The sequence below is a fragment of the Rhyacophila brunnea genome, unplaced genomic scaffold (genome assembly GCF_057557595.1).
Source record: "Rhyacophila brunnea isolate RB1 unplaced genomic scaffold, BYU_Rbru_1.0 scaffold_24, whole genome shotgun sequence".
NCBI classification, from domain to species: Eukaryota; Metazoa; Arthropoda; class Insecta; order Trichoptera; family Rhyacophilidae; genus Rhyacophila; species Rhyacophila brunnea.
Genome location: NW_028232904.1, coordinates 7,137,584 through 7,162,362, shown reverse-complemented (window position 1 = coordinate 7,162,362; position 24,779 = coordinate 7,137,584). Strand labels below are relative to the sequence as shown.

Sequence of the window (24,779 nt, the reverse complement as noted above, 5' to 3'; positions counted from 1 at the left end):
CGCTGCGCCGAACGCTGGCACTGAGGCCTCACACTAAGGCTATGCCGCAAGAATACAATGGTACGAGTATTGATACGGGGGTATTACGTGTACTCTGGCACGACCGTGTTAAAAACACTCAAGTTTGAGCCCACGGTGATTGAAGTATAGATGCTTCACGTGCTTCGCTTCATAAGCTTCTGAACTTTTTTGATCCATGCATACAATCTTGTAACTTGCACGATAATATGTGTTTACAGATGCATTTTCTTGTTATGGCCGCGATGGTACGTACTCTCATCATTAAATTCATGCATGTGTAAAAGGGATATTATACTCAAATCTACCGGTACATAAAGTGTTAAATAATAATTAACTAAGATAATTACATATTACTAAACACATTGCAGCATAGACGGTTGTTACACAAAAAATGGACACAGTTGTCATAAAATAAAGTTATATTGGATTTTAGTTATAGTCATAAGCCGTATCCGTCGCGAGGTTGATTGATAGAATTTCTAACCTTAGACTATAGATACATCGTTCTAACTCATTTTTTTTATTTAGGTACTTCTGGAGGTATACATTAAATTTGTCATTTGAGATCCTTGATTCGATTTTTGAATTTTCCGGTACCATACATGCACACAGCAAATGGGTAATGGAGAGAGGGGTTGCTATTTGAAAAAATATTTACACACTTGCGTGGCGTGCGCATTCTTCCGGGTACATTCTCCATGCTCATGAACTATGAATTGTCACACCCACACCTGGTTATCACGTATGCGTGGTCTGGCGGACCTTATTAATAGGACCGTTTGTGTCCGTTTGTGTATACCGCGCCGCACTCTCCTGCCTTTAGACATGTCAACACGTAATGTTTCATGCACGTAAATAATTTGTGTTTTTTGTGCCTGGGGGAGAGGTCCGGAGCCGAGGACCTCCCACTCCTTGTGTGCATGGCTTTCTGGTACTTATGTATATGAAAACGTGTAATATTGCTAGCGAACCATGAATTATACGTAGATGGCAGTGGCGAGGGGTGGAGGTAGGTTGTTAAGATTTGACTTAAATAGTGTACACTAAACTTTGTCGGTCATACTTATTTGTTTGCATTGTATTAAGAATACAATTTGCAGATGGTGAAAGTTAGTTTTTAAAATTCAATTAAACACTGCCTGATCAAAGCCATTGTAGATAATAGTTAAAAATATTCGTTTATCTATAGGTAAACTATCCAAAATTACACTACATCTACACATTGGAGTCTCACTAAAAACAATTGCGTTTTCCTGACATAGTGTAGTGTGCACTATTTGTGTCGGATCTTAACAGCCTACTTCTACTCTCCACCACTGGTAATTGGTGGAAGCACATAAACTTGAGAGCAGTGGCGGCTATACATGAAGCAGACAATGCGGTCATTTCACTGTAAAATGTGGACATCTTAGTTTAAAAAAATGATCAAAGCATAATATAATAATTCTCAATAGATTGTGTTATGTGTATGTAAATAATTTAAAGGTGTATTGATAGGTGTAAATAAATAATAAAATAGGTAGGTAAGTAGGTACCTAGCGGCATGGCCCCCACAAGGGGGGGACTGATAGGGCTCTAGCCTGGAGGCCCGGGCTCTGCGTGTCCGGCGTGACGGGTCGACCTGATAAGTGAAAGGGGGATAAGTGAAAAGTCGCCTGCGGCGCTATTTTATGTGTAGTGTCCTAACATTTTAAAATGTCCAGTTGTGTGATGCAATTTTTGATTACTATATTATTTCTATATTCGACAACTCCATAATTCAAGTGGATTTAATCAACAATACAAACATATCACTAAAATAACCTTATAAAATTAATTTTACGAAATAACATTTCTGTAAAGCATCCCACTGCCTTTAACCCTAGCGATGGGTAGGGGGGGCCGCCAAAAATCCTGTACTGGGGGCCCGTTTCAAGATGTGGGGGGCATGCCTAACGGATTTGTGCGATACTGAGCATATTACAGTATGGTTTATTTTTAATTTTTAGAGATAATATACCTACTTAGATTTTTCCATTAGGGTTTCCCAAACGTTTTCTGCAATGAACACTTCGCAAACCCTGAAATTTTAACAGAACATATTCATTATTTTGTAGGTTATTTATTAGCGCAGCTAACCGTTCTGCCAATTTTGGCAACTGTCGTTAAACTGAATAGACTTGTCAGCCGGTCAGTTGAAAACAATATACCCCATCTTTTTCATGCGCACGGTGTGAGAAAAGATGGTCCTCCGTCTGTACCTAGATCATGGCCCCCACATCCCGAGGCGGGCCCCCAGGCTAGGATCTTTGGCGGGCGCCCTACTTATCACTAAGGTTAAAGGCAATGTGACGATCTAGAGTTGCATATTCCAAATGGTGTTCGAGGTAAAATTAAGGGTATTTTTTGCGTTTTTTTGTATTTCTAATCACCCACTTTTATGGAGATGTCAAATATCGACAATAATCAAAAATTGTAAGTATGGCAAAACCACATAATATTATTAAATGTTAGTAAGTTTGAAGTGAAACAGTAGGCGACATTTTTTTACTATTAGTACATGTTTGTGATGTGTGTTTATCTCACTTGGCTGGTCGATCTCCCGTAAACCCAGGCCCCCAGGCTAGAGGACTGTCAGCCCCCCCCACCCTTGTGGGAGCCATGACCTATCTAGATACTTGACGTCATAAACATCAGTGAAGATTGATCATTACTCGCCTTTGAATATAAAGTAGATTCTTTAATTATTTTCGTTTTACTTATTTTACTTCTATTTTACTTCGCGGAACACCTATTCAGGTTCGGCGGAACACAGTTTGGGAAACTCTGGTCTACTTAACTGTCATATCATCATACCATTAAACCAGTCCAAACAACTTGGTCCACTTAGATTATAGAATAATTTGGTCCAACTGTTAACCTGTACGGCAATTCTTTCATAAGGCCGTGATCAATAATTACTGGTGTTGGATTGGTATTACTATTGGATACATTGCCGGATAACTTTGTAAGAAATACTTAGTTTTCGTATGACTTCGGTAGTCATGAAAACTACGTGGAAGAAGTATCTGAATGTTATCTTTAGTGCGACCTTCAAGAGGTTCTTGTATTTCGGAGACAACAGCAATCTGCACGGAATCAGATTTGTGACGGAGAAGAAGCGCTCGTTTGGCTGCAGGTAAAGAGGTTTTTTTTCTAATGACTGACAAGTGCCTTCATAATAATATGCACTATGATAGCGGTAGTGAACCTTTTTACGTACGCGTGCCAAAATTCCCCAAATACTACTTTTCGATCATTCGGTTTGAAAAGGTTTGAAAATAACAATTGAGTTCTTGAGATTCTATCTTTCATCGTACTTCTTGCCAAATGCATATCTTTTATTCCTTGATTATTTTTTTCCTTGTTTTCAAAATCTTCAAAGAAATCGTATATGAATTTTAACCACGCTTGTTTCAACTTTTATTTAATTCGTTATTTCGAAGCAGACTTGAGAGTGGGTCAGTTGAAGTATGGCCTTATGGTGGAGAGGGTTCAGAATAAATTCTTGAGACTCTTTTACTTGAGGTTGTATGGATACTATCCGTGGCTTTATCCAACTGACTTTCTCTTAGGCATGCTTACATACTGCAGTCTGCAATTTAGAAGAAATCTTTATTTAGCCCTCGTATTTTTTTCGACTTATACGAGGTATAAATGAGAACTCTGTCATTCTGGGTAGTGTTGACATTTGTGTCCCTGATAACTATCTTAGAAATAGAGAACATCAGTTGTTTATTCTCCCAAGGTGCAGAACCAACCTGCCACTGGTAATGCCAATTGGGAGGGCGATAACCATATTCAACGATATTGCTTCGGGTGTTGATATATTCCACCTACGTGAGGATGAGTATAGGTGGATGTTGTTTTATAAATTCTTAAAATAGGGTCTGCTTAACTCATCCGGTGTACTTCCTTGTACCTATCTAATTTATATTTTTTTTATGTACACATTTCTACTGTTTAATAACTTACTATCTATCTCTTTTTTTTATGTAATATTATTTCTAAATGTCATGTTGTGAACGTCTTAAACTTATAATTTGTAATGTCCACAATATTTTAAAAATAAATAAATTGAATTGAATTGAATTGAATAATATATTCCCCATCACGGGACGGTTTTCCATTTTATTTGATCGACTCCCAATAATATTTCATTAGGTGTTGGTTAATTTTTACTTGACCGAGTAATAAATTCTTTTAGTTCGCCCTTACTTCTCCCAAGGAATGACTTATGGTTTTTTAGAATACAAAATTCATACTGATTCATTGATCATGCTATACTCTTCAGTTCACCGATTTTGAAAGTCTCTGCTGCATGATTCTAATATGTTTGTTTTATTTTTTATTTCCACTAATCTTGTAAAATAGAATTAATTAAATTAAATTAGATGCACGCATTATTTTTACCATCACTTTCTACAATAATAAACATAACCTCCAATGATAATAACATGTGTTGCCAGCTTAAAATATACAGGTATACATACGGAAAGAGAGATAAACGAAGAGTCCGGAAATACCATGCATAAAAAATTGAATTTGTGAATTATTGTTCACGTGTTAACTAAATTTTCGTACGTGCCACCTCAGGCACGCGTGCTCTAGGTTCGCTAACACTGCACTATAACCACCATAGCCTACCAGTTTCCAGTGTTGTACACAGTGTTTACACAATATTATTCCATGGTCATAGGTTTCACCATAAATACGTCATGTTATGTTTTAGAATTTTCTGGCTATCTGCTATAGTGGCTTGCGCATGGGGACTGCGAGAAATAATGAGTGGAGCCATCAAGAGTGCTAGGGAAGGCGCCTTAAGTTTCACTCCCGAAACGCGATGGCTTCTGTGGCAGACTGCTTTCCCTGCAGTCAGCATTTGCGAGAAATACCGATATCGGAAAACTTTGACTACACTTATTGAGAAATTACGTGAGTGTTTCAAAATATTTATTTCATAATTTATTAACTCCTTGGCTACTACATAATCAACATAATGGAAAAATGTAATTGAAAGGCAGGTTATCAAAAGATGTTTCAAATATAAAAATGACATCTAATTGCATAGGTTTAAGCAGGGGGGGGCAAACTGCGGCCCGCCGGGTATTTTTTTGCGGCCCGCCATCATTAATTGTACTTACTTCTGATTACGAATAACTTTTTTATATTTTTTTTAAAACATTTTGACAATAGATTGAAATTTGTAGAATTAGTTGTTTCGTAAATGTATTACCTCAGTAGGTCTTTCTTGCGTCTCGTCTCACACTATGTAACCACTATTTTCTACGTTGAACATCGTGACACATTTAAATACTTTTAGCTCCGCGTTCCAAGGAAAAAAATATATGCCCATGATATGGTAAAAGTTTGAATGGATTTCAATTAAAACTCAAGTTATTTCTTCGACAAATATCGAATAACAACGAGGACCACTATCCAACTTCGAAGTTGCTGAATATACCAGAATATAAATTTGAAGAATATGGTAAAATTATTATTAAAGCTCTGAATGGCGATTTTTCACAAAGATTTGGTGATTTCCGAAAAATTGAGACAAGTTTAGCAATAGCACGCGATCCATTTTCAATAGATATTAATTAATAGTGTACCGACAGAGCTACAACTTCAGATTATTGATCTGCAGTGTGACACTGATTTAAGAGAATTACATCGTCGTGAAGAAATCTCCAAATTTTACAATGCCCTTAATTCAGACAAATTCGACCAACTTAAAGATTATGCAAGAAAAATGTTCGATATTTTTGGATCAACCTATATATGTGAACAAACATTTTCGATCATGAACCTCAATAAAAATTCTTAACGATCAAATATCTCCGACGCCCATTTACAAGCAGTTTTGAGAATATCAACTACAAAATTAACACCTGAATTTTAAACAGTTTCATTCTTCTCATTCATTTTGTTGTAATGTTTATTTTTTGTGATAATAAATAGTGTATATCTAAAAATGGTATTTTACTTGCAGCCCGCCGCTCATTTTGAATTCTTGAATTTGGCCCTCCATCCAAAAAGTTTGCCACCCCCTGGTTTAAAGCAATGGTGCCTGTGATGACGTGTGAATGACGCCCCTGATGATGATGATATCACACATTGATATATCATCATCATCAGAGGCGCGACAACCCGGTGTGGATCTTGGCCTCCTCCAACAGCTCCCTCCACCTATCCCTATTCAGTGTGGCCGCTTTCCAATTCAGTACCCCCAGAATACGGCAGTCACTGGCAGCTCCATCCAACCAGCGAATCTTTGGCCTGCCTCTTCTTCTATGCCCTATTAGATTGCTGGACATCACTCTCTTTGCCGGTTCATTGTCATTCATACGGTGCACATGACCTAGCCATCGCAGTCTCCCATCTTCATTGATAGAACTGCGCTGCAATCTTCGTATAGCCCGTAGAGCTCAGCATTATATCTTCTCCTCCAACTGGTGCCATCCCTGATCGGTCCATATATATGGCGGAAAATTTTTCTTTCAAAGATGTTCAGGGCTCGTTCATTTCGGAGAGTTAATGTCCAGGTTTCCGATGCGTAGGTGAGCACTGGCTTTACAAGTGTCTTGTACAGAGTGCTCTTAGTTCGGTGAGATAGTACGCGGGACTTAAAATGTCTTAACAGGCCAAAGTAACACATTGAGATATGCCGATTAAAATAATTACCCAGTTTTGCGGGTTTTTTACGTATATTATAAGTTTAGTTTAAATTTAAAATAACAACTTCATTTATCTTAACATTGTAGAGTGGCTGCTGTGAATGAGTGGAACTGATTGGGCCGAATGAGCTGACTGAGCAAACAGTGCTGACTGAGATCTGAGTCTGACTGACGCGAAGATTACTGATTGGACTGAGCTAACCCATCAACTATGACTCGCTGTTTATATAAAAATATGAATATTCGGTAAATTGCAAGAGTCATTGTTGATGTAGTTCGCAATTGGGATATCTGCTGGCCTCCGCATTGTGACATACTTCGAGGCGTTTCGATGACCAAGCCCGAAGTAGTCGAACTCCGTTGAAGTATGTCACACCTGTAAAATATGCTGATTGTAGATGCGAGGGTTGTGCGATAGTTTAAATAAGTGTTCTTCAATCCAACACCCACGGCCCGGTGACCAAATTTCGCCTACCTGTATTAGCCAGAAATAATAACCATTATAGATAGAATTTTATTTATTAAATCTTATGTTTGAAATTTATTTGGTTAGTGCCCACATCTGCTGCTGCTTCTTTGTAAGAAAATTTTATATACGTGGTTGCAGCATTGTTTCTGAGAGACGAAGCGCTGCATTAACATTCATTCGATTTCTCTGTTTGGTTTTTATTACTGACATAGAAGAAAAATTCTTTTCACATAAATAGGAAGTCGAAAAAATTACCAATAATCCGATCTTTATAATTCAGATGGATATTCTTTATCAAGGGATATCCAAAATTGAGTCAATGATTGCATTTTATGTCTGGACACCAGAGTAACATCAGAAGGTAGCTCGATCAGCTTTTCTTTCTCACGAGGATCAAGTGTGCATGATTTAATATCTTCCAAAAAAGGATAATAAATCCAGAGGTTAGAGGTCCGGTCCGCCTTTACGTAGGTCTTAATTTTCAGAGAAATATTTATTAAAGTTTTCAGCTATCGCTTTTAAATGTTGGCATATGATGTTAAATATGACTTTCTGGATAATATCAGCAACATTCAAAAATTCTCCCAAAATTACATCTAGTGCGAATTCCCCGAATCGTGTAGCGATATAGTCGGTTGATAACATGGTGAAAACTTTCGCGGACCGGTAATAAGTGTTTGCGGACCACCGGTTGAAGAACACTGGTTTAATTGACTTGCTGATTGTTACGTTGTTGAAATAACGCTGACAAGGACCGAGGTCATTGCCCGCTACATAGATACATATAATATATATTAAAAAAATAATTAACTTAAGAATGGTGTCTTTTAGCTGCATTCATGGAATCATACGACTTCAATTACATGAAGATGTTTGCTGACATGTGCTTTGGCGACAGCACTTGTTCACTTTGTGGCAGTGGGTGTGGAAAAACTATCAACTGCTCCATCGACTGGAGGCGGCTATCTGATACGGTAAGGACTACGGATCCGAGTTCAATGCAATCATCGTCTTATCGATCAGAATCACCTTCGCCATGCGTATGCTTGACTAAAGGCGCCTTTTGCGCCCTGTCGCTATTGATAACAACTGTTAATAATATTATCAAGTGAACCGCAAAATAATTTGATATTACCTGTATACTGTATAGCATTGGTTCTCACGTGAAATTTAACTGTGGCCGCACGAATGACATTGACAGTTCTATGGAAACGTCTGGTGGCCGTACCAAATTTCACTTTTGTTGTGATTGAAAAAATTAAAGCTTAATTTTATTTACTAAAAAGATGGATCAATTTATTTATAGATAAGTCCATTTAATAAAAGACATTTGAACATTTTAGTACATACTATCTATTTAATTAAAAATAGTTAATGCAAATGGAAATTCCGTAATACTTACTATTTTTTCCAATGCTAGCCGCATGGCTGCTTCTGAGTTTACATCTGTCAACTGGCTTCGATATTTGATTTTTATGAAGTGTATTACACTGAATGATCTTTCACAGCATACAGTAGTAGGAAAAATCGACAATATTAATAAATTGATTGTTGCCAATTCTTTGAATTGAATTGATTCTTGGTCAACGTATAACTTCACCCAAAAATTTTCAACCGTGGTATTATTAAAATGGTTTTTAAATACTTGGTCATGACTCATTTCCAATAACGCATATTTAACGTTAGCCCAGTTGATTAAATTAAATACTAAATAATTACAAGATAAAAATAGCTTTTTATATACAACGTTTTTAAATTTTCTGTTGAATCATATAAACTTGACTAGCTAGCATAAAGAGATCAATAAAATTTGTACTTGATAGAAATAATACTGAAATGTCATTTTGATTTCCATAGTAACCATTAATATATACGCACGTATATATTAATAATTTAGTTGCGACCACCCTTTAGCAACCAATAATAGTGGATTGGATTACGGATTGCTTCCGAAATAACTTTTCATACAAAACAGAATTAACTGAAAATGAATTCAATTCTACTTAAAGATGGCTAAAAGTATTTAAAAAATGCATTGGCATCGTGTTCTGATATATTCTAAAAGTTTCAAATGTCTAGCTAGTCGGGAAGTTAGTTAAAATCGATTGCAAGATTTGTACCGGACAAAGAACCACCGGACAAATAAGAATACGAGCTAAGAAAAACGTTGTAAAATGATGTTGTTGGCCACGGCAAAATCCTCTCGTGGCCGTACATGAGAACCACTGCTGTATGGTACACCTATTTACTGATTGTGTTTATATTTTAATAACACCACCATCGTAAGTGTTGCCAAAAAATACTAATTGTTAAAAAAGAATCACAAAATGTTTGATTTGAAGTTCATATATTATTAGATATTATTATAACAAAAAAAATGCATAAAATTATATTATCTTTTATATAGCGATCACTGGCTGTTAAGTTTCTAATTATGGTATAAGATAAAAAGATAAGGTAAAATCTGCCATATTTTTGTGTTAAGTTTTTCTGTCACACTACATTTTCGCCTACTTCCCGTAGATAGAATAGAATAGGACTTACCTAGAATCTTGAAGTTTAGTACACATATGCTTATGCGGTGAAATTTTGTTACTATTTGGGGGCGGTCCAGTTCTCCAAACTCTCAATTTATTACATACAATATTCTTTAAAAAAAATCACTATATGAACTCACTATGAAATTGCTGTTTCCGATAGTAAAGACTTAATGAATGGGTTAGCGAGATTTATAATAGTAAAGCAAATCATGCTGTACTTATGGCCTTTCCGCTTCATAAATCTAATTAGTCAGCCAAATATGAAACTGCCGTAAAACGTATGAGATCATGGTGGAATTTGTGTTTTCCAATCTTTCTCATTTTTATTATTTTATGTCAAAAAATAAAATGAATCGGCAACTTACGTATAAATCAAACTTCATTCAAACTCAGTTTATTTCTAATGTAGTTATTTGTTATTAAAAGTATTTTTTCTGTTATATTTTCGTTTTTATTTTATTTTCCATAAAAATTAATTAAAAAAAATCAATCCCGAAAGTTTCGGGATTATGTTCATCAATCCCGGGATTCATAGGTATCGAAAATAGCTCGGGATCCCTAATCCAGAGGTACCCAAGAAGTATAAAGCGTCCGAAAGGTAGACCTAGGCCAGTTGGATCGACGACATCGTTACGTTCTGCAGAAGTAGTTGGCAACTCAACGCACATGACAAAGAAGAATGGAATCAGCTTGGAGGGAATTTCATCCAGCAGTGGAATGATATTGATGATAATGACAAAGACATTAAAAAATTGGTTATTACTATTTCATTTCTTGCTTCCTTCCCAATGAACTGTTCACACTTATCTATGTTTACACATAACCTATAATTGCAGTTGCTATTATTTTTAGATCCGTCACCCATGCACTGGGTTAATTCGCGATTGTGAGTGGATGGGAAAACCAATAGATTGTTGCGAGTTTTTTCTGCCCATCGACACAGACTATGGGACATGCTACTCATTCAATACGCTTCAAAGCAGGTAGAAATTTTCTTCAATATTTTTGCTAGAATCTTATTTTTATATTAGTAATTATAATAATCCTCGTGGTCTAGTGCGTAAGGCACTGGCTCAATGACATTATTAATGGATAACGTACTCAGTACAGTAGCTAGCAAGTAAATTCGCACATGTATAGGACGACGTCACGTGACAAAAATTTTCAATTTACATTATGCGATATCACGCATCGGGAATTTATAGCAATAACACCTTTATTCTAATGGCGTTAAAACAGTGTTTCTAGTGTCAATGTTAATTTGAGCGAGCGATATTGATATTAAAATATGAATTATGCCATTTCGGCAGACCCGACAAAGAGCATCAGGAATTTATAGCAATATCACCTTTATTGTAATGGCGTTAGAACAGATAATGCCATTCGGCAGACCCGACAACAAAGTGAGTGTCATTTTATTTTCCAGATGCTCCGTCCATATTAATGTCATTGCACTAGCATGTTATCTGTGGGCTCTGGGTTCTATTACTGCAATGGAAGCGCCGAGTTTCAAAAGCCCCTAAAACGATTAGGTAATTCTGAGAAAAATGAGAAAAACGACTTTAGGTAGTTTTGAGAAAAATTAGAAAAACTCATATTTATTTAATCTGTGAACTTTATGTATTTATGTTTTAATTCGTTACATTCTAAAGAATATTTTGGCTTTCCATTTTAAGGGTATTTGAAAAGCACACCCAACCATTTTAGCGGGTTTTGAAATTTACCCTAATTTTTGATCATACGTATTGAAGGTTTTTGGCGTTTTTTAAAGTTCAATCTTAGGCCACCAATCTGATTTTAAAAAATCAGTGATATTTATTGTATTATTTTATTTTTATTCAAAGGTTGTCAGGAAGTGTCCCTATTTTTAATGTAAATCGATCAACGGGCCCTGGATTTCTTACGTTCAATGCAACCGAGGATCTTGAAGTGAGTAATTTTTTCTTTCGTGTGATTTTTTTGATAAAAATGCATTTACAGCGCAAATCAAGTTTCAGAAAATTTAATCATTACACATAATTCGAAAACACATCAAAGAAATATATCTGCTAGAAAAAATCTTCATGAAAAAAATAGCACATCCAACGGGAACTGCGGAACCGCGGTCACTGGATTAGTGATAATATGCTCTACAGAATTAATCTATGTGCATCAGTAGTAGCTTTTACATTTTTGAAGCGCTTCATAAAATGCGTTAATCTTGGCAGCACAGAACAGAAAATAAATAGAATACCAATAGGCTATATTCAATACGCCGCATGGTGAAGCAGGCTTTTGAATGTGTGAGTGTCCTACGAAAATGAAGCACGCATTATGCACGTGCAATAGTGTGTGTAATACACCAACATTAAAGGAGCGTAAATGCATAAACCGAGAGCAGTTTTTAGTATTCGACGTTAAACGTATTCTAGACACGTGTGTAAGTTTAACCCGGGTTCATCCTTACTCGAGTCGGTTACCTGCTATCGCCTTACCCGTTGTGTATTTCAGTTCCCATTATTTCTGAGTTCCCTGTTTGGCAGTCAAAACAGGCAGGTGTTTTCAAATTATGCATGTTCAACAAAGAATGTTACATTCTCAAATTTTGTAAGTTATTCATTGAATAATTGCTTATTTAATCATTAAATGTAACGTTATTGCACACATTTTAAACGCTTTGGCAGAAACAAAATTAACAGTAGGTTCGTGGTAGGGCGGTAACGTTTGTTACCGACGAAATTAAAATTAAAATACTAATTAAATTTAAAAATATGTACTACACTGTTTTAAAATATCGACTGCTTATCTGCGAACCGGTTAAGGGCGGACATGCTCGGCGTAGGTCAAAATGGAGCTTTTATTGCATTTTCAAAGCATGATCCTTGACATTCCTTAAACGTTGTAGGTAATCTATACATATAATTTTGAAGCCTTATTATCCTTTATATTTATTTTAAACATTTAATGACTGCATAAAGTATTTTTATTACATAAAATAGTATTCTTTTAAACCTCTCGCACTAATGTTTTAGAATATAGTCTTATTTCAGTACATGCATGTGCAGTGGTGTTAAGATTTTTCGCATTTATTAATTTTTAAACGCATTTATAAAACCATTAGTATAATTTATGTCGACATTATTATAGTGAAATATTTACGATAAAAAAATATATTGATAATTTCTGTGATCCGAAATTTGACAAGAATTAGGCATTTTATTATTCAAAAAATCGGCAAGATTAACACATTTGAAGATAATTCTAAAGATACTAATTATAAGCTATGTCTTTGACCATTCAAGTGTGATAAACATCCTACGAATAATGATTGCTTTATAATAGAGTTATTGACCTAATAATAAGGTAGTGTTTTTTTGAAATACGCCATTTCTTTTGTCATTCCCCAATGGTTAAGCTACAACATACGGCCGTAGTCATGTAATAAGAATACTTTATGCAGTCATCAATTGTTTAAAATAAATATAACGGATAATAAGGCTTCAAAATTATATACATAGATTATCTACAACGTTTAAGGAATGTCCAGGATCATGCTTTGAAAATGCAATAATGGCTCCATTTTGACCTACGCTGAGCATGTCCCCCCTTAACTCAATTTGTGCAAATTATTCAGGAAAGAGAAAAAACATAACAATTTAACTATCGAGCGGAATTTAGCGATTCTAAAAATACACTTGGATTTTTTGTACATATAAGCTGCGCTATGAATAATTAATACTATATTTTACCCCCCTTATTCCTTTTTAATAATATATAAAGAAATTTTCTATAAAGAGCGGAGTTGTTCCATTTACGAAATTGGAAATCTGGCACCTGCAGTTGACTGTTTCATGTGAAGAACTATATAAAGCATTTATTTATAGATTTAGGAGTTTCAAATATTGTATGTGCATAGAAAACATGTTTTATAACAAAATGCCATCAAAATTTAATTTTTGGTCAAAGATGCAGTTAGCTGGGTTGCTGATTAAGCAATCGACTTGTCGTTTTATTCTATTACCTAATCGGTTTCAAGTTGTAGGTTGTAGGTTTTGCGAATACCCGCGGAACCCCGTAGGTAATCGCCGCTCTAGCGTCTTAACAATTCTGATCATATGCGATACGGTTAACTATGTCCTAAGCCAGGGGTCAGCAGAAGCGGCTTTTTGCATAGACGTTTGCGGCTCTTCAGACATAAACTCCAATTTCACCTCATCTTAAGCAGCCTTATAACTAGGGCCCGGATTTGTATGCAACAGAAAACATGCACGTATGCACTTAAAATCAATAAAATATGCACTAACACCGAAGAAATATGCAGTTAAAAATTGTCATTTTTTGTGGGAAAAAATTGTAAATACCCACTTTACCCAATATTACTGACAAAAAATCGAATAACTAGTTAATAATTTTTCAACATAATTCGATATCAGAACAAAAAACACAAACAAAGAATATAAAGTTAATCAATTACAATTTTCAAAATAGTTTTTTCACAAGTACTACAAATAATTGAATAATAAATGCAATGTAAACCAAACATAACTTAAAACAAAAACGACACACTTAACTATTCCTAAATACTATTTTCTGTTTTTTGCCCGAAAAAAAATTACATAATTTTTTTCAATATTATGCTCTGGCATTAAATTTTTCCGCATAGGTATCTGTCAGTATTTTTTTTATATGCGGAAAACTACCACTCAACGTCCACTTGGGCAAACTTTAAATAATAGTGCCCGAGTTGACTTCACTTTTTTCACTGATAAATCCACAGCTCGGAGATGGCATTAAAATGCAAGTGCATCTAAACTATCTTCCTTCCTAACTTAGTTATATTTCGATAAAATAATTTAAAAAAACTAAAATTATAAATTCAACAGATCTAAAATATGCATTTATGTATGAAATATGCACTAATGTCTCAAATATGCTCTAACGCAATGATACTCTTTTTTTCTTAGGGTCAAATACATATATTTGTAAAGTAACGCGGGCCGCATCACTACTGGTGTGATGAAAAAAATCATGAAACCCCCCTTTTTTACAAAACATTTTTGAGATTTTAAAAATTATGCGTGTTTTTTAAATTAACCGTGTGCAATAGCAACACTCCTATACCAGATCTGATGTGGACCATAATGACAATCCTCTTCGGGTGTCACTATCTGTGCGTCAACGTCGAAACGAATCTCAAGATATACGAAATTCCTGATAATTAATGTGTTTCGGGCTGCACATAAAAGCTTAAAGAGCCACATGCGGCCCGCGGGCCGCAGGTTGAGTATCGCTGCAGTCTAACTTCTCAAATATGCATTTATATGCACAATCAATTTTATTTTCGGATTCTGTGTCTTTCAAAACTGTGCAACTCTCATAACTGTGCATACACCCTAACAAAACATGCACTAGCATATAAATCCGGACCCTACTTATAACTTATGAGTTTATGAGATAGAGAAAAATGAAGAACAGTTTTTATGAACGTTTTCACCAGTTCAGAGCAAATAAGACTAAACTAGCTTTTATCGTACACCCTCTCAAAATAAATGTCAATGATTCACTCCAGATGGCCCAGATGCAGTTATAGATTTAAAAAGCAAGGAACTGTTGATGAACAAATTCATAGATCTGACCAACCGCTTGGAAGAAATGGAAAGTGAGAAATCCAATTTGACTTCTCAGCACAAGTGGACAGCTATAATAAAACAACTGCCTAAAATAGAAACAATAATATTGGATACATGGAATAGTTTGCCTTAAACATATGGCGTGTTAAGAAAACTAGGTTTTGGTATTCTCACAATATTCGGCTCTACATAATAAATATATGCGAACAAACATTCTTATCTATGAACTAAATAAAAAATGCACTTAGAAGCAGAATAACGGATGAAAATTTACAATCATGTATTCAATTAAAAATAAGTAGCTATTTGCCAGATATAGTAAAGCTATCAAAAGCATGGACGCCGTTCTAATTATTTTTTTATTAAAAAATCTTGAGCTTTCCGCCCCCCCCCCCCCCCCCTAAAAATCATATCCATATACTAAAATATGTATTTTACATATATGCGGCTCCATGGTTCCTTTGTTATCCTGTTTCCTCGACAATTTGGCTCTTCTCACTTGACAAACTGCCGAACCCTGTCCTAAGCTAATATTTTTCTTTTTTAATTCCAGTGTGAAAATCTTTATCTTTGATAACGGCTTATTTGTTGTAAGGGATTATCCACTATTTTTTTGTATTATTCGATTACCTACAGATATATTTTTTTAAATACAATAAATATTATATTTTTGGTTTGCTTGCATTATTTTATCTCTATGCGTTGGCTTCATTATCATATGCTAGCCTGGTAATTCCAAACAATACTTGCGGTAATTTGCGGTTTTTAATACATTGTTTTCATTTTTACTGCCAAAAATGTGTAAATGGTTGACTGTCTTTAAACAATGATTTCTTCTTATTCTGTGCCTAAAACAATTTCCAACAGCGTCGTTTGCTTACATAATATGAATTGTACGTTTGCAGTACAGAGCAGTGCCGAGGGGTGGAGATATTCTGTTAAGGCTATGGACCAGAAGACGCGAGTTGACGTGCGCGTTCCAGGTACATGTGACCTCATTGAGCCGTTCACATGTAATCGCCGCGTGTCACTTCTCGCGCTTGAGGTACGGGTGACCTCATTTAACTGTCCACATGCACTCGCGGCAAATCCCGGCGAGACACGTGTCATCTGGACAAGCTTTAAGATTCGACATAAATAGCGCATACTAAACTTTATCAGTCATACGTATTTCTTTTTAATTGAACTAATAATACAAATTGCAGATGGTGCTACTTACTTTTAAAAAATCAATTAAAACCTGCCTAAACTAAACCATAATCGATAAAAAATATTCTTTTTATATATCTAAAATTATGTATGGTTTAGTCATTAGTGACATAATTTTAGATATTTTATAGATAAACAAATATTTTTTGACTATGGCTTGGATTAGGCAGGATTTAATTGAATTTTAATAACCAACAAAGACTATACTCATTGTAGTCTTACTTCATTGAAAACAAATACTAATGAGTTTAAATTCAATTTCCATCAAGTACCTTCGGTTGATAGTATTAATATGAAAACAAATACGTATGACTGACAAAGTTTAGTGTTAACTTTTTATGTCGGATCTTAACACCCTACCCCCACCCTTCGCCACTGGTTTATAGTGAGTGAGTGACAAAGAGATAATCTCTATTAAGCCTCATAATATTGAGATCAAAAAATAACGCGTTGTCCGTAGAGAATTTCACTGTGTAGAAAGTTGTATGGAATTTTGAGAAGACTCTTTGAAGAAAGAAGCATTTGGAGGTCAGGGTATAATGAGGTAAAATAACACACTTTATGGTGGCGAAAAGATCACGTGGCATATGACAATGCAGAGACTGCGCGAGATCGGCCACGTGCATTGAATACCCGAAGATATACCGGCGAGGCGGGCCTGGACTGCCGAAATTGAGATGGCTGGACTGCGCCACAGGAGATTTAAAAATTTCGGTCAAAGCAACTGGAGAGTATCGGCGCTGGATCGGCCAGGATGGAGGAAGTTTTTTAAGGAGGCCAAGGCGTGTAGTACCTATCATAAATGATGATGATGATGATCTGATCGATCCGTCACATCTTGTGGGGGCCATGACCATCATAGTTAATTTGTGATTCTAGCGAGTAAATTTTAACTCAATGTAATTATTTAGGTATATATACACGGGGGGGAAGCAGTCCCGTTTGCAAAGACAGACGACCTCAGATTCGAAGTGTCGGACCACACGGACCTTTACTTCAGTGTAAGTATTTTTTCTTTGCATGATCTACCTGATAATGAAATTGTATACGGAGCCTCCGTTTCTAAATAAATGCTAATTCGGAACCCTTCATCTGGAGACTCGTAGATTAGGTTGGCCCAGGCACCAGTGGTGGCCTAGTATTACGAGATGGCTCTACAAAAAATCAGACATCGGGTGGCTGGCTTTGTCTCAGATCAGCGCTATATTGAGATACAAAGCCTGAAGCTATATTTTTGCACAAGCATATTTCTCGAACGAAAACAATAGTGAACACGTCACTAAAGGTACTGTATATAACAGGGTTTACGTGTGCGTGCCAAATTTTGCCAAATAATATTTTCCGACTGTCTGACGTGCCAAGCAGTTTTTCATGGCGAAAATTTTTTTATTCAATTTTCTAAAAAAAACAGTTTTTAAGAATTCTATTAAAATAGCTTAAAAATTATAATTGAGTTCTTGATATTCTATCTTTCATCGTATTTTAGCCGAAGGCGTATCTTTTATTCATTGAATACTTTGTTCCTTGTTGTCAAAATTCTCAAAGAGATCGTGGAAGCATTTAAATCACTCTTCTTTCATATTATATTCTCCGTCACTGAACGGTTTTCCATTTTTGTTTGAGGCAAAATAACAAGCAGTAATTATATTTGAATGACTGCCGATAATTAATCTCATAATGTCTGTTTTTTTTTTAATTTTTTATATATATTAAACTCCGAAGTCTTAATTGAGTCTTATTTAGCTTTACTTTTTAACATATACTATTAATACATATTATTACAATAATTACTCATACATTTATTACAATACAAATATACAGGAGAGGGAAAAAAAAGAAAAAGAACAAAAACAGTTTAAACTTGTAGGCCACACTCACTCAGAAACATTTGGACACACTGGAATGGAACGCCTTGATATTCGGCCGAGCCAAAAATATCTAGAGATCCAGTGGCAATTGGTACTTTTGTTTACTTAAATCTTTAAGAAGCCGCTGTCTCTGGGTATCATACAGAGAACATTGCCAAACAACGTGGTTAACATTTTCAGTCTCACTTCCGCACCGGCACCCAGGTTCATTTATTATACCCAAGCGAGCCAGGGATAAGGCAAGATTATAATGGTCCGCTCTGCAGCGATTGATTGTGACGATTGTTTCCTTATTTAGCATTTTATTGGTATACCATGGCTTGGTTTCAGAATTGTAATAACTTAGAAAGTACTTTTTCCCTTTTGTTAGACCTTGTTCTTTTAATAAATTATCTGTTTCAGTTTTGGCTATTTTTTGAATGTTTCAAAAAAGTCTGTATACGGTATGGGGAGTTTATCAATGCTCCTCTCAAGAGTTGCTGTTTTTGCAAGGCTATCTGCGTTCTCGTTCCCCAGAATTCCAATGTGTGAATGAATCCAGTAGAATGTAATTGTGCTGTTATTTGAAGTTGTTTGTATAAATTTGTTAAACCTTTTTTTAATCTCAGATATATATAAATTGGTTTTTATGCCCAATTTTGGAAAAAATAGACATTGGAGAGCACTGAGTGAGTCCGTAAAAATGATTATATTTTTGTTGACGTGTTTGAGCGCTATGTCAAGTGCATCGTTCAAAGCGATACATTCCGCAGTAAATACAGATGCATTTTGATTAATGCTTCTTTTTATTTGAATATCCAATTCCGGACAAATGCATGCAGTTTCAACTGAAGGGGAATCTTGAACTATACTGCCATCTGTATAAATTGCACACAGACCACCCCGAGAAATGATATTGTTTATTTCGAAATTTGGATTATTGGAACTTTTAAGACTGTTGCCTAGCTTGGTAATGATGTCAATCGAAGTAAATGTTGTTTTGTATTCATGGCAGTACGGTGTATAGTTATTTAGAATATTTATCTGCTCACTAATATCCATTATAATTTCGATACAACAGCGTAAGACCCTTTTTATTTTTCTTTTGTCCTTTTTCTTTTTAAATATATTATAACTATTGCGAATTTTATCATACGTTTGTGAACCGCTATTTGATAGTGTTTTACTCAAGTGGCAATTACACAGAAATTTTGTACGCTCTAAAATCAGAGTTAGCTTTGACTCCGCAAGCAAAATATTTTTTGGCGTACTTATGCGATATCCTAGTGCAGCTCTCACTGCTGTATATTGTATTCCTTCTATTTTGTTAATCAGATCTTTACGAGCAGGAAAGTACACAAAGCTAGCATAGTCAATTACGGAGCGAACGAAGCTCTAGTACAATAATATCAATGTTTCCGGGTTGGAGCCCCACCCAGTGCCACACAAGAATTTGATTATATTTAGTGCACGATTGCATTTCTTTTGAATTTGGTTAATTTGAGGAATAAAAGTCATGTTATGATCAAAAATAACGCCTAGAAAGCGGACGGTCTCAGAAGATTTGATTGTGCAGTTATCAATTTTGATACCAATTTTTCCAGGCTCAATGTTTTTTTTTTTACTGAAGTGAATCAATACCGTTTTTTGCGGAGAAAGTTCCAAGTTCTTTTTTAATTATATTGACCGAGTTTTCTATAGTGTCTCGACCTAATTCGACAGGTATGATACTTGTATAAATTCCAATATCATCTGCAAATTGCGAAATTTCTACACATTTCGGTATATTCTCTGTGATCCCAGATACATATTTTGCATACAGGAGCGGGCTAAGCACCCCTCCTTGAGGTACTCCTTTGTAAACAATTCTGTAATCTTCTCCAAATACATCAGCATGGATATATCTTTCGTGAGAACTAAATTTAATGAATTTGATTATTTTTTCTGAACAACCAATCGAAGCTAATTTTGTCAGTAATATATCGCTATTTACATTATCAAAAGCACCACATACGTCTAGAAACGCGGCTAGTACATCATTTTGGTTTAACATAGCTTCATCTACGTGAAGTGTTAAATTAAGTAAGTTATCGATACATGATTTACCTTTTCTGAATCCTGTTTGGCTATTAGGTAATATATTATGATATTCCACCCACCATTGCAGCCTGTATTTTATAAGGGTTTCAAACAGTTTGCTTAGGCAGGAACATAACGATATTGGTCGCACGCTTTTGCCATCTGTTTTGTTGATAAAGTGAACAAATGATTCTTTCCATTTGGATGGATAGTCATTAGAATTGAACATTTCATTAAATATATCTAATAGAATTAGTTTGTATTTAACGGGGATTTTTTGTAGTATATCGTAATATATGCCGTCCATACCAGGGGCTGACTTTGGATTGGTTGAGTTTAGAGCTGTGTTAAATTCAATGAGGTTAAAAGTGCAATCAAAAAAAATATTTTCACCGCATATCGGCTCCCAATTTGGGTCAGTGGGAGCCCAAGGTGGACATATCTTATTTAAAGCGATTTTGATTTTTTCTTCGGTTTGTAAATTTCTGTCACATGAGTAGGGCTAACTTTAATCCAATTGTTTTTAAAAATTTTGCATTTATTCCAAACGAATCCAGAGTCAGTCCTGTGATCAATGCTAGAAGCAAAATTTTAAAATTCATCCTTTTCTTGGATTTAAATGTTTTTATTGCTGTCGAACAAGTTTTTTTATAGTTAATTAAATCCTGTAATTCCAGAGTGTGTCCCCATTTTTTATATGCAGATTTTCTTAACCACAGAACAGATAATATATAGAATACCGATAGGCAATATTCAATACGCCGTATGGTGAAGCAGGCTTTTGAATGTGTGAGTGTCCTACGAAAATGAAGCACGCATTATGCACGTGCAATAGTGTGTGTAATACACCAACATTAAATGAGCGTAAATACATAAACCGAGAGCAGTTTTTAGTATTCGACGTAACACGTATTCTTAACACGTGTGTAAGTTTAACCCGGATTCTTCCTTACTCAAGTCGGTTACCTGCTATCGCCTTACCCGTTGTGTATTTCAGTTCCCATTATTTCTGAGTTCCCTGTTCTTAACCTCTTAATTTTATAACACTCGGCATCCCACCAGGATGCTGGATTGCTGTATTTATTCGATTTAGATTTTTTTTGAGGGAGTGCTAGTTTTTATAGATTCAGATAAGATATTTATAAATGAGTCGTATTTTTGGCTTGCAGTCATCTGCTTATAGCTATCTGAAATAAATTCAGGATACGAATTTTCTAAAATATGTGTGACTTGAGGCCAGTCAGTTTTAAGTGACTTGAGTTTGAATGTTTTTTTTTTTGTAGTAGTATTTTTCTATATTTACGTTAATTGATATAGGGAAGTGATCTGAGCCTAATGTCTCATTACTAACCTGAACATCTATTTTGTCAGCTAGGTACATTTAATGTAGAGAGAACAAGATCAATATTATTTTTTTTGTTTCTATGCAGATCTATCCGTGTATGTGAATTGATGTTATGAATCATCAAATCATGTTGTGTAATACTGTCAAGAAATCTTACCCCGCTTGAGTTTGTTTCAGTGCAGTTCCATATACTGTTATGGGCGTTAAAATCACCCATTAATAAACAGTGATTATTTTTGTTCACATTTTCAACAATTGTGTTCCATTGCACCTGAGAGAGTGTAAGACCTGGATTTCTATAGCATATTATGATATCCAAAGTTGGATTAATATTATTGATTTTAATGCCACATATTTCTACCGAAATATCATGCGATTTAATATTTTTAATTTCAGCAAAGGCAATATTTTTCCGAACCAAAATTACGATCCCTCCTCCTTTAGAGTGAGTTCTATCTCTTCTATATGTCACTAAACCTGGAATATTGTAAGGCGATGATGGGTGGAGCCATGATTCAACAGACACAAATATATCGATGTTGCGCAGAATGTTTTGCATCTCGTACTTGCGCCTCATCAAGCTTCTCGCGTTCCAAAACAGGATTCTGAGAGTTGTTATTATAGTTTGGTCCATGATAGTAATATTATAGAGTTTAAACAACTTGATCCACTATGGAGCTTAAGTCTTCGCTTGAAGTTGTGAAGTGTTGGTTTAGTAATCGTTTTTTTATTCTAGTTATCCGGCTTTTTAGGCTCCGTTCTTTTAGGTGCCCATATATTTCCGTGAACATTCTTTCAAGGGCAGGGATGTCTGGCGTGAAATCGTTGGCAATTTCCGCAATATTTTTATTTCCGTGTGTCTTTTGCAGGAAATCCAGTAGCGTTTCATATGTTAATGGAAAATGTTGGAGATTTTTTAGGATATGTTCCTTTGCTGGTAACATTTGCTCGACTAATTCACTGTTAGTCGTGGCTTGTATATTTGTAGAAGGCTGTGCTCAGCTGCATTTTGAGATCAGTCGCTGCACTGCCACGTTGTTCATAATATAATAGTTGAATAGTTTTAAAAATATAACCCTGCAACTTGACGGGTCGTTTTTGTATAAATATGAAACCGTGGATGGAGGGTTCGAACTCCTGGTTGGTCAAAAAATGCATGTTGTTTTGTTGAGTTGATTCAACGAGTTATGGGACTAACAACTTTTCGTAGTAAAAAAAACTGTCCATCATCTCTCATATGCTTCGCTTAACCCCGATCACACATTGCAAATCACCTCGACTGGGATATGGTCGTAAATCAAAACTACTGGCAACGTTGTTAACTCTCCTACCACAGGCAAGACCATGCCGGGACAGTGACGCCGGCTAGCTAAAATTAATGAAAAACGAGGTGCTGTACATGCCCCGAAGTATTATTTTGCTTTCTACCTGCGGTCATTGTTGGGTGAAATTTTTTAATGCGACAAACAGATGTTAATATCTAGCAAAAAATGTCGATTTTGATCGTCTGGAAGTGATAAGTGGCCCCAGTCAACGTGGGACTACGCTTCTTGATTTTGATCGTCTGGAATCAAGAAGCAGGTGAAATTTCTTTCACCCGGACACACCCTGAGATCCAAACACCGGAATAGGAAACGGCGAGGAAAAAACATCCAGAGGCTTGCCTCTGGTGGCGCTCAACAAACTATAATAAAAAAGCAGTAGAAAGAGGATGCTGCCAAAGCCAAGCCAGTGAAGAAAAGAGCAGAAACACCCGGATTGCGAAGTCATGGCTCCCGATGTACTCCCGACCAACTGCATCCGCCAGCGAACTTGGCTCACGGACGAGTGTATCGGGCAAGACCCTGGCTCCAACGAGGGAAAACGGCGTCAAATGCCCTGCATCATCAGCCGCTTGAGCCCTCTTCGTCAACAGCAGCGTGTCTGTGAGCCTTGCAATCAGCCCTGGCCCAGATGCACCAGGATGAAGAGAGCTACAAAGCGGCCTTCTTCAGCTGAGCAAAGCAGCCTCCATCAGCGGAAAGCAGCCAAGCAGCATCCTCAGCCATTAGCATCATAGATTAGTTAGTTTTAAGTGTTTGGAAGCGATGCATAATAAGTTATTTCAGTGCTCGAAGTGGAAAATTTTACAACCCGGAGCGGTTGTATGAGGCAGAATGGCGTTCCGGTTCATTTCGGGTCCTGATATATTTTTAAAATTATTTTTATAAACTTTAAAGCCATTTTAAGTATTAAATTAAGTTTTCTGCATATTATATTAGTATAATATCAGTGCAGTGCGTGTAATTCGATAGCCACGGCAGGGCAAGCGAGCAAAAAGGGGAACGAGTAATGCGCCGGTATGCATTTTCGTGAGGGATCGACTGATTTTCGGACGGTCGCTGTTGGGAAGGCTGGGTGCGACGTCCTCTCTCAGCATCCGCCCGTACGGTAGACATGGGGAGCCGCGAACCACTACGCCCACAAAGCGGCGTAGTGCTGCATCCGAAACTCTCCGGTTGCCGACGGTCCGAGGGTGTTGAGAGGGCTGGGCGCGACGCCCTCCTCTCTCAGCAGCTTTACGGTGGGCCCGGGAACCGCGAACCACTATGCTACAGTGCTGCATCCGAGTCTCTCCAGCCGCCGACGTACCGGAAGGGCTTCGATCCTTCAACGTCTAGAGACGCAACCACCCCTTATCAAGCCGCCGCACTGTCCAGTTACACACGCTATCGTAATCAGCCCTTAGTTGGCCCGATCCCCATTCGGGCCTTTCCGGAGAGGTGCGCTTGTGACACCACCGTATGGTCCCCATTTGGGGATGTCTTTGTGTATCTGGAGACGCCCGAAATGGTATCAAAGCCAACAAATAATAAAGCGCTGATTACGAAAATAAATAATAATAAAAGAGCCCAGCCGGCAATGCCGTAAATTTTATTAACCGTTGGAGATTTGCAACGTCGCTTTCTTTTTGACGACGGTTTCG

General features: G+C 36.3%; 1 protein-coding gene across 1 annotated transcript in view; it reads left to right on the top strand.

The window, feature by feature from the left end:
- The first annotated feature begins 3,044 nt into the window (after nt 1-3,044).
- Nucleotides 3,045-24,779, top strand: part of LOC147068975 (pickpocket protein 28-like) — a 34,818-nt gene continuing 13,083 nt past the window's right edge. The window contains exons 1-6 of the mRNA XM_085951583.1: nt 3,045-3,178; nt 4,772-4,974; nt 8,017-8,159; nt 10,578-10,708; nt 11,570-11,654; nt 17,455-17,544. Of these exons, the coding sequence (XP_085807709.1) occupies nt 3,045-3,178; nt 4,772-4,974; nt 8,017-8,159; nt 10,578-10,708; nt 11,570-11,654; nt 17,455-17,544 (786 nt within the window). The remainder of the gene's footprint in view (nt 3,179-4,771; nt 4,975-8,016; nt 8,160-10,577; nt 10,709-11,569; nt 11,655-17,454; nt 17,545-24,779) is intronic.